The sequence below is a fragment of the Gobius niger genome (genome assembly GCF_951799975.1).
Source record: "Gobius niger genome assembly, chromosome: 1".
Taxonomy (NCBI): domain Eukaryota; kingdom Metazoa; phylum Chordata; class Actinopteri; order Gobiiformes; family Gobiidae; genus Gobius; species Gobius niger.
Window position 1 is genome coordinate 57,231,779 of NC_136852.1, and position 10,757 is coordinate 57,242,535.

The 10,757-nt window shown below is 41.7% G+C and overlaps 2 protein-coding genes across 2 annotated transcripts; both read right to left on the reverse strand.

The window, feature by feature from the left end:
- Window positions 1-59: 59 nt before the first annotated feature.
- On the reverse strand, window positions 60-1,685 carry akr1a1a (aldo-keto reductase family 1, member A1a (aldehyde reductase)). Its single transcript, XM_079570346.1, has 8 exons — window positions 1,517-1,685; window positions 1,330-1,449; window positions 1,088-1,239; window positions 793-988; window positions 671-720; window positions 453-602; window positions 228-387; window positions 60-132 (listed from the first exon to the last, which is right to left on the reverse strand). Exons 1-8 carry the CDS (start codon window positions 1,595-1,597, stop codon window positions 67-69), a joined length of 975 nt encoding a protein of 324 aa, XP_079426472.1. The 5' UTR covers window positions 1,598-1,685; the 3' UTR covers window positions 60-66.
- Window positions 1,686-3,290: 1,605 nt separating this feature from the next.
- On the reverse strand, window positions 3,291-9,496 carry dnajb5 (DnaJ heat shock protein family (Hsp40) member B5). The gene is made up of 4 exons (XM_079570327.1): window positions 9,337-9,496; window positions 8,299-8,576; window positions 7,153-7,814; window positions 3,291-4,030 (listed from the first exon to the last, which is right to left on the reverse strand). The coding sequence occupies exons 2-4, from the start codon at window positions 8,507-8,509 to the stop codon at window positions 3,797-3,799; spliced, it is 1,107 nt and encodes a 368-aa protein (XP_079426453.1). The 5' UTR covers window positions 8,510-8,576; window positions 9,337-9,496; the 3' UTR covers window positions 3,291-3,796.
- Between the last annotated feature and the right edge of the window lie 1,261 nt (window positions 9,497-10,757).

A 10,757-nucleotide genomic window follows, 5' to 3' on the forward strand; every position in this document is an offset into this window, starting at 1 on the left:
GCCAATTGAAGGCGTTGGTAGAATTTTGTTACTGTCCAGGCAGCTTTTCTTAAACTTTAGTGACATTTAATAAGGATCATGAAAAGGAAAATGAGGATGTTCAGCATCTCTCCAAACCTTTTTCCCGTCTCTCTGAAGAATACAAGAAAATATTCCAATAAATCACATGCGTTTTGAGATCTACTCAATCGATATGAGAGGAAAAAGTTGGTGTTATGGTGATTTACCTCCACTGTAGGAACAATAAATCGTTGATTGCGATTGAAGGAGTTTACAAGTGACACATCCTCTTCTGACAGGGAGAAGTCAAACACCTTCAGATTTTGCTCAATCCTTGTTGGTGTTACACTTTTGGGAATACAAGACACTCCTCTCTGAATGTGCCACCTGAAGAAAAAGGATCCGCTGGTGTCAAGTACACTTTTATGGAACCTATGTTTTGAGCTACTTACCTGAGAATAATTTGTGCCGGTGATTTCTTGTATCTCAGAGCAATTCCCTTTAGTTCCATGTCCTCTAACAAGGCTGGTTCATCTGGAGACGCCCATGGTCTGTCCCCGCTACCCAGAGGACTGTAGGCCGTCACACAAATACCCAGTGATCTGTGACAGAAATACTTTAATGTCTAACATTGACTGTAAAAAGTATAATTCAGTTAAACATTACTGACCCACAATGAGTAATAAGAGCTTGCTGGGACATATAAGGATGACACTCCACCTAAAGCACAAAGATACAATTTCATAAAACAGTTCTGTGTTAGTTTGCACTGTTTTTGTCAAATGTTGGTACCTGGTTAACTACAGGTTTATGCTTGGCCATTCTTAAAATGTCATTAATTTGCCCGGCATTGAAGTTGGACACCCCTATCGCCTTAACAAGTCCTTTATTCACAAGGCTCTCCATTGCATTCCATGTTTCCTTGAAGTCTGTGCCAGAATAACACACACTGCCATCCTCACGCCGGGGCATAAGCTCTTTACCTCGCCTGAAAATAAAACAAACTCATTTGAACAGAGGCCATTTGCAATCTCCACTGTGACAAACAGGGGGAGACAAAGTCCCAGCTGAGAGTGTGGGTGCTCACTGGAAGGCCATTGGCCAGTGCATGAGGTACAAGTCCAAATAGGAGAGACCCAGGTCGGTCAAAGTGGTCAGGCAGGCTGCTTCCACGTCCTCTGGCTCGTGCTTTGTATTCCAAAGTTTAGATGTAATGAAGACCTCCTCACGTTGAAGTGCCTATGGAAATCATCATCTTGCATAATCCAATAATCCAAATTTACAAATTGTGCTATTTTTTTTTAACACACAGACAATGACCAGTCTTACCTTCCCTGGACCAATCCTCAGCGCCAGAGCCTCCCCCACCTCTTGTTCATTGCTGTATGCTGCAGCACAGTCAATATGTCTGTACCCACAGTCTAACGCTGTGAGCACTGCCTGCTTTACCTGGTGCAGAGAAAAACAGATCTACCAGTAGCACTGAAATGTAAATATTGTTGTTTCACTTTTGTACCTGTCCTGGAGCACTCTTCCATGTGCCAAGTCCAACCATGGGCATCTTCTGCCCCGAAGACAGCCGCACAAAACCACTCATGGTCCAGCTCTAGTGTGGGGACAGTAACTACAAAGTTTTCAAGTTACGCCTCTTAAAGAGCTGAACAAGTCATCATGACTAAGTCCCAAAGCTCTGTAACTGATTCACTTGAATCTCAATTTATTAACAGCCTAGAGTCATGTGGACACAAAGTGAAAATCTTCAAGCTGTTCACCAACCTGAGACTGTTATAATTGAAGGTCAGAAAACGGAGGGAACATTTGGTGAGCTGCTTTTGTCAAAACAAAACACAGCAGTGTTTTTCTTCAGAGGAAATCTAAACTCTGTGTGAACCAATCCTTAGGGCCAGAAATAGCTGATACAGTTCTATGGCATTAGTCACAGTGTGGCGTTACAGCAGCATCTTTGATCATCCTTTGTGCTTTTCTAATTGTCTCTTCTATCTGTATCATGCACATAGCCAAGTGGAACAGAATTATATTTCCTCTGACCAATTATAATACATATCCAAGTAAGCAAAAACCATGAATGCATTTGGACTGGTACTTATTAATTATATGTTATTTACCTTAAAGCATGTGGCCCTGCCCAAATGTTGAATGGCTTGAGCAGATGGACAAGTGAAGAGCTGAGGGCAGCTGTCTGTAGCTACATGCCGGGGTCAAAGTTCTTCCTTATTTGTTTATCTTTAACTCAGACTTATAGACAAATATGATCCGCTAACTCGCTTCATGTTCGACAACAGCACACTGTGCTGTAATAGAGTAATAGAGCAGTTTTGTAAAACATCGAGGACAATAAGGTTCCCACATTTGGTTTATTTGATGCCATTTTGGAAACCTTATAAACATGTCAAACACACAAGCAGTGGCAGCACATGCGTGTTCATGTTGGAGCCACCGTCCAGAGGCTCTAAGGAACTCGGACAGTCCTTGAACGCTTCACTTCTTTCAGCTCATTTTGTAGTAGTACATAGATATAGTACATTGTCTATGCTAAATAATACTTCATGGCTCATGTACAATTATACAAAACAATTATACAAGTTTATTTAGAATCATTGTAGAAAAAAAAAATATTTAGACCAGCTTTTATCAAAACACTGAATAATAAAGTAATCCTTATGTGGAGCGGACCAAGACACCACTGCTGAACAATTACTGTTTATAATTTATAATTGTAAACTTCACATTGGCATTTTGTGTATACTTTTTATAAAACAGATTCCCCTTTCTGCCTTTCAGAAAAGCCTGTCTGACATGTAAGCACTGTATTTTGTGTACAGTATGGCTGGTTGTACAGATGTATGTCTCCTCAGGTGTGTCATGAGGCCGCACTAAGGCACCTGACAGTCCCAGAGCCAAGAGCCAGGGGTAAGCACCTATGATCAATGTATTGTCCACTGCTGATAACGGTTGATTGTCATTCATATGTCAAGTGCAGTTCACAGGATATGTTCTTAATTATTGTAAGGATTTTGTTGTGAGTATGTTACAATGGATACATTTTTCAGCAAAAAAAAGTATTTCAAAATCTGATACTACTAATACGAATTTTTTCACCAGACGACCGAAATAATGTGCACATATGAAGAATGTGAAATGACCTGGGGAAAAGTATTGGAGGAGGTCATTAATTTGACCATACAAATGAACAAGATCACATGCTCCCCGCGAGATTTCACACAGCAGAGAGAAAATAATATTTTACCAGGTCATAGTATCACATTATTGCACATGTATGACTTGGGTTGTTTCAAACATCTGGTAAAAAACTTCATGTCAAGAAATCGGTTTTCTGTGAAATATGCTCCTGCATTCAACTCTTATTTTATTTTGTATATGTGCGTTTTAGCTTCACTGAACTGTTGTGGATCTTGTGTATTTGCTGATATTAAACAATTTGGAGTTTTATATTCACTGATCAAAACTACAAGATAAGTTTCATTATTTAAAAATCACACTGATATTAAGTTTTTGTCTCGTTATAAAGAACTGCAAAAGACCCACTGATATGTCTGAAAAATATGAAAATCAGATCAGTTTATAAACAACTAATCTGACCCCTTCCTCCTCAAGGTCACCTGTGTGTGTAATATAGGGGTAAATACTATATGAATAAACCGTTAGAGCCGTAGTGGCACATATTTACAAAAGGCATAATAAAATGGCTTAAGTCAAGTGGAGCAACATTACAAAAGTTCATAGTGTGTTTAATATGTTCTATACTAAGACGTCGTTATGATTGTGGCAGGTGTTGTCTGATGATCTCTTTGGACTGGTGTGGGATCCTGTCGGGAAAGTGTACCGAAAACTCCACGATGAGGTCCCCGCGCTGCGATGGGTTTTTAGGGAACGGCAGGCCTTCCCCTCGGACCCGCTTGACTGTCCCGGGTTTGATGATGTCATGACATGGGAGAGAGATGACGCGGTTTTCCAGAGTGGGGATACTAACGGTGCAGCCACACAATGCCTAGACAGAGGAAGGGAGAGATCGAGAGGGTTAATGACTTGTGTAGGAAAGAAATGCCAAAGCGCTGACTACACCAATGACTTAATGTTTCCATGTGCTCAAACCGATTATCTCCTCAGAGTAAATCTTCGTGAAACATGTTTCTGAGATTGAAATCAGCCGTAAAGCATTTCTATATTAGTTTCTATTTTAGTCACAGCACTCAGGGGTCTACAGCATTGGGAACAAGAACATTTGGCAACAGCAAAGCTCTGGTGTTTGTGTTTTGAAGGGGGTTGTTCAGAAGAGTGTCAGGCAGGGGGGAGTGTGTGTGGGATTGGGGGTAGACGCATTGCACAGGAGACTAATTTTAGCGACCCGCTCATAGCTGAAGCTAATGAAGTGAAGCAGAAATGGGCCTGAGCTCGTAAATAGTCAGGGGTCTGGTGAGAGAACAAGCAGCGTCCCACACATGCACAGTGTCTGAGCCTCACCTCCTTATCGCCGCCTGATGAATCCACTCAGAGCTAAACTGAACTTGTGGGCCAGCTGCTATCAGCGCTCCACAGGCTTTCCACTGAGCATCCCTCACAATAAGCACTACATCTGAACTGTACAAACCCACAGCCCTGTGATTATGGAGAATTTTTTTTTCATCGGGGTCACCACAACAAGCCTGTCCCCTGTTGATAGAATTTTATGCTGGAAGTATTTTCTATGCACTTTGAGACAATTGCACCACTGCTGCCCCCCTTGATGAAGAATAAAGTCATTTTTGATAATACAAATAAAACTGTCAAAACAAAGCAAGACAAGACTAATAATTTTCAATGAGCAAACAATGTATCGTGTTCATTGTAGAGTAGAAATCAATAGATGAATTGGCATTTGTTTGGATGGTACTTATTGACTGTAGTAGGCACTGAAGTGTGTTGCCCAAGGATACAATGGAAGCATACATTGAGGTGATCTGGAAGAAAACTACCAACAACCGTCTCATATTTGTTATGTGTGCAGCTTAAAGCTACACAATAACCTGCTGCGTCATGTTAAATAATGGTAGTCGTGACATAAGGAAAGACTTTCAATCGCAGAACACTTAGCGTCGGTGTCGTGTTTGAATAATTCTGATGTGATCATGATGACTCGTTCCATTCACAAACACAGTCTTACGTGCAGACAGGTTGCTATGACAGCCACGTCATCGGCTGATCGGTGCCCACTCATTGCATAAACCATGGTTTGCACAGAAAACGTAAAAACCATCACAGATTGATCTTGTGTCTTATTTGGCAACAGTTTGAGGACACACATGGCTTTTGACAATAGTTAGCCAAAACAAATGTTGCAGTTGCAGAAAACTAGAAGAAAAATAGATTTACATCTGCCTCAGGAGGTGAAGCAGTACAAAGCTCTCCTTCTTTCTTTTAGAGCCCTCCAGCTACAGTTAGCACCTATGTGTGTTTGGATATGAGCTCTGCCACAGTGCAGTGTGCTGCGGTAACAGGAGCTGCTGAAGTGCAGTCATAACTGACAGCAGCCCAGTGTAGAGGCACACTCATTATTGCTATAAGGCAGAGTCAACTACATTATCTACTATTGCAGAATAAAATCAATGTGTTGAGAGCTTTATGCCAAGGGACTGCTCTGGCAAAAAAACAAAAAGTTTATTCCATTTACAGCACCAAATGGAAAAAGGTCTTTTTCTCAGACTAACATCTTTTTGGGCCAGTATTAACTACATAATTTTACACCTTTCAGTTTCAAAGCACTGGTTCATTAAATGTATAAAAATTCACAAGATATAGATATGGTTAAGTTGACTGAATATAAACATATACAAATATGTTACAGATATTCAGTCCAGTGATGCATATTGTCAATCAATGGCCTCTAGATACGGCTTCTGTTTGACCTGTCAGAAGGTTTTCCATACTGCCCGGGGTGTGTAGTCTGGTCTGCAGACTCTAGGCACATCATTGTCAGAACAGCAGTAAGCGATGAGGCAGCACAGTGGAATATGAGCTCTTATTTGCTGTGGATACTGATTCATCTGACCCACTTCCCTAATACTCCCTGGGTACCAACCCCCCACCCTGCATATTCATCTTCACCCCAGCAACGCGTTTTTCTCTGCATCAGACTTAAGTCTCATCTGTAGAAAGTCTAACTGGGGAAGAAATTTAATCATGTTCAATTTTCTGCTTACTGCTACTTAACAAGCTCCTGTGTGGTCTCATTTATGCAGAGAGCAGGTACTGACAGTGCCGTGTTTCTGTTTTCACTAATAATGCTTTCAGGGACTAAAGTGGACAAAATTGGCAAAAAGCTGAGTGCAAACTGCTCTCTTGACTCTACCTCTCCGTGCACACCTGCTTTTAACCAAACAAACTCCGGCGCCAGCTCAGTAAGTGGCCACTCGGCCTGACACATTAGACTTTATGTAATTCACAGAAAGTCCAGAACAGTGCTGGACCCGCTGCCCTCCAAGAAGCAGCAGCTAATTAAATGTCCTGCCAGTCACTGGAATAGCAGCCTGCATCGTCACCCAGTCACACTGCAATCCATCTTAGACCAAACAGGGTAGTGAACACACAAAGCTTGACATTAATACTAATAGGGCTTCAGTAATCGCAACCTTATCGTTATGTCAAAACCTACAATTACTTCGGGAATACAATGTGCAATATTAATCTAGTCCTGTCATATACAGAAAAAAGAGAAAAATTGACAGATATAAAAATGTTACTTTTACAGCCCTAGAATCCAGTGAGCTATGTTGCTACAGTATACTAAGCTTGGTTGGCTGTAACTCTGTGAAAATGTAAAATGAGGACAATAGCTGTAGCCGGTCACACAAGGACACCACATTCTTGACGTCTCACTGCAGCAAAAACTCCTTGCCAAGTTGGTCCTTGAGGAACGGAAATAGTTATTTGATTTGAACACGACTTTAAAAATAAACTGTCACTATAAATCATCTCTTATTTGTCTGTTGAAGCGTGAAGCATTCAAGTGAATATGTTCTGTGTTGTCTGGCTAATTCAAGAGTGCTGCACAAGAAAATACTGATCCTTAGAGGCATTAATTCAGTGTTTTAAGACTAACATGCAGGAAGATGAATAGAAAACATTATAACGCACCTCCTTCAGACTTATCTTGCAATTAAAGATGATGTTTGAGCCGTCCCTCTTAAAGTGGACATGTCCCTTGTCTTTGAGCACAAAGGAAATGTCCGCGGGAATGTTCTCCGGGGTCTCATCCCCCTCCTTTGGAAAGGTGATCTTGGTGCCCTCCTTCCAGCCTTTCTTTATGATGATGTTGAGGATTTTGTCTTCAGTTCTCATGCTCCTGCCATCTGGGTTCAGTCTTCGGCGTGTGATTTTCATCCTCTTGGTGCATCCATGGAAAATCTCTTCCAGCGAGACCCTCAGCTCATGGACCACAGGGGGGTCCTGATGTCTTTGATTAGCCCCAAGTCGCTCTGAATGCACACCCCTCCTGCGCCGGCCCTCACCAGGAAAACCATTCTTCATGCCAGCCGTAAAACCAAACTGTCTCCCAAAATGACCGAAAGGGTCCTCATCCTCGATGTCCATGTCCTGGTCCCCATCAGCATTGTGGTCGTTGTGGAAGGAGTGACCATTGGAGCGGTTGTGGTTACGGCTCGAGCCAAAAAACATGTCAAAGGGATTTGAGCCTCCAAAAAAGGAAGCGAATGTGGCGTGGGGGTCTCCATGGAATGTATAGTGATAAGTTGAACTGCCAGGGCCACCTGAGGAGCTGTTTCCCCCTGTTTTTAAACCTGAAAGTAAAAATGTACATCATATATACAGTATGAATATCGAGATAGTCACACAGTACTGAGCAGTATGAGCAACATGAGCAAAGCAAAAAAAAAAGGTTTACACTTATTATTTGTGCGTATGTTAATAGTGTATTATTTAATGGCACTATGCGAAAATAAAAATTCTAGAAATGGAACTTGCAGGCTAGTTTTTGAGCATTTCTATGAAAGTGACCCTGAAAGAATGAAAATAAAAAAGTTAGTCGTTAGTAGGGTGACGACCCTGGTAACGACTAACTTTTAACCTAACACCTAATCACCTAACACCTTTAATATAGGCTATAAATACTTACTGCACTATAATTCATATTTTAGTTTTAGAAATAAGCTTCTGAATAGAGAATTCTAAATCCGCCATGCCATGAATAGGGCTTCAGGTACAGTGTTTTGTTTAATGAATAATACAGCATATGCCTTGACTTTTATTGACAAAATAACTCACCCTCCTCTCCCAGCTGATCATAGACGACCCTTTTTTTGGGATCACTGAGGACTTCATAGGCCTCTGCAATCTCTTTAAACTTTTCCTCTGCATTTGCATCAGTGTTCTTATCTGGATGGAAGCGCAGCGCCATGCGCCGGTATGCCTTCTTGATCTCCTCTTCATTGGCGCCCTTTGGAATACCAAGAGTCTTGTAATAGTCCTTCCCCATAGCTGGACACAAGCATATACTTGAGTGGCTTCCAGGATCCCTCACCTGCTCAGGCCGTGATCAGTCTCTGGTGGAGCACAGACTGATGTTAGGGATCATGTTATGGAAAATCAGAAGAACAGGTACCTATGTCTGTTAAGTTATTAGATAATAGCTCATTCAAACAGTAGACAAACAACAAATAGTAAAATTCAAAGAAATAGGACTTATGACTGTGTAATTGAACTGGCACATAAAGAGGCCAGACTTGTCCTGACAGCAGTGCAGAGGGTATTCAAGTGCGCCTAAAACATCCTTATGTTCAGTGGATGCTGGCATTTCCTTCAGAAACAGAGAGTGCATTTTACTAAGTGTTGCTATGGAGACACAGCTGATGAGGAGGTAGTGCGGAGGGATCCCCAACACCAGCTAAAGAGCGGGCTGCTTCTCCAATCAGAGCCGGGCAGATAAAGACAATAGCCCGGATGGATTCTTTATACTTCGGTGTTAATACTCTAAACTAAATCAACCTGACCAATTTAGAAGGACCATGTCCGTCTTTGTAGAACATGTCTTGATATTAGCGGTGAGGGTTGTGAGTCACAGGGACACCGGGAGCCCCTTTCTACCAAACCACTGCGGAGCAGCCAGTTTACAGCCTAAAGGCACAGCCGTGTTGCTCCCAGTTCTGTTCCTCAACATTTAGAGTGGTTAATTAAAAATAAAAAAAATCACTAAATATATAGGCTATATTTATCCAACATAGTGGAGACACACACATTTCAATCATAAAAGGCTAAAAGCCAAAATATAACTATGACACGCGTTATGTAAAATGTCCCACTTACTTGCTATTTAACTTCCCAAATAAATGTCTTGGTCCGTTTTGAGCATTTCTCTCTTTCCTCCAGCCTCTGTCTGCGGCTCTGCGGCCACCCGCCACCGCTGCGTCCTTATAAGTGACGTAAGGGCGCAGCCGCGAGGATCACACGCTCTGAAATAGCCGCTGACCAAACGCTGATGCGCATCTGACGTCCCAGTGGAAAACCTCGGACAACTGCCAAATTAGTCGCTTCTCCAAACTATATTTGCAATTTTCTGTTATAGACCTATAGGAAGGCGATAGTAGCCAGTTAAAGGAACACAGCTTTGGAAAGATCCACATGACAAAGTTCTCCAGTTTTTTTTTTTTTTTTTTTTATAAGTCTATAAAAAAAAAAGTCCTTACCGACTTCCACTCCTGCGCCTGTTGTCCAGCCTGGCCCGGCCGTATCGCTCTCCAACCGGGGCTGGCTTCTTCTCACAATCGGTCAAACTTTGTTTTGTTTTGTTTTTTTGTTTTTCTTTTAAATGTTTGCTATCATTGTCGAAGAGAGAAGTCGACTTATTTGGGGAGAGGGAGGCTCAAGTAGCCGATGAAAGCAGAGGTCTGATAGTGTGATCGCGCGCGCGCGTTCACGTGTTGTCGTGCCAAGGTAGAGTCGGTATTTAACAGTGTCGAGTCATTTGGAGACTCTGTGCAGAAAAGTAATCTCACCAACACACAGGGTAGAAAATGTAGGGCTGAATTAATGTACTGCAAATAAGCAAATCACATGGGAACGAAATGCCCTCTGTACTGTGAAGCTTTGAAAAAATAAGAAAATCCAAATCCAAAGTTGAAACCTGAGGGGAAAAAAATCCAAATTAGGCTATTATAAGCACACATCTCAGTATAGCTTACAATCACCAAGCAACCCTCTATACCTAAAATCTACAAACTGTGGATGTAATTGTATCATTATTAATAAAGTGTTATCAGTGATGAGCAGAAGCCTATTCTTTCCTGTTTAGGTGGTGGTGAGCTGGAGGCCAGTTACACTGCAATGCAGAGATTAAGGCATAACTTTTGTAAGTTTTAGTGATACCAGGACACAATATACAGTGATTAACTGTTAAAATGAATAACTTCTGATATTAAGCAGATCACAGAAATGCTAGGTGCACCAAAACATTTCAGGAACAGTTGTTCCTAAAGTGATGCTGGGTTTCCATGGTGATTCAGAACATGCCAGACTTTGTGTCTGCCAATACACTCTGTCTCAGCAGTGGGCCCATTGTGCACGTGTACACGTGCCCGAGGAAAAGACTACCAAGTGGCTCTCCGTGCCAGGTTGCCATTTACTGTATGACTGGCAAGGTTTATCATTAAAGAAAACCTGTCAATCAAATGGGTGGGACACAACAGTATTTTAGCCAGTATTGTAAAATAAAAATACACTAGAGAAAT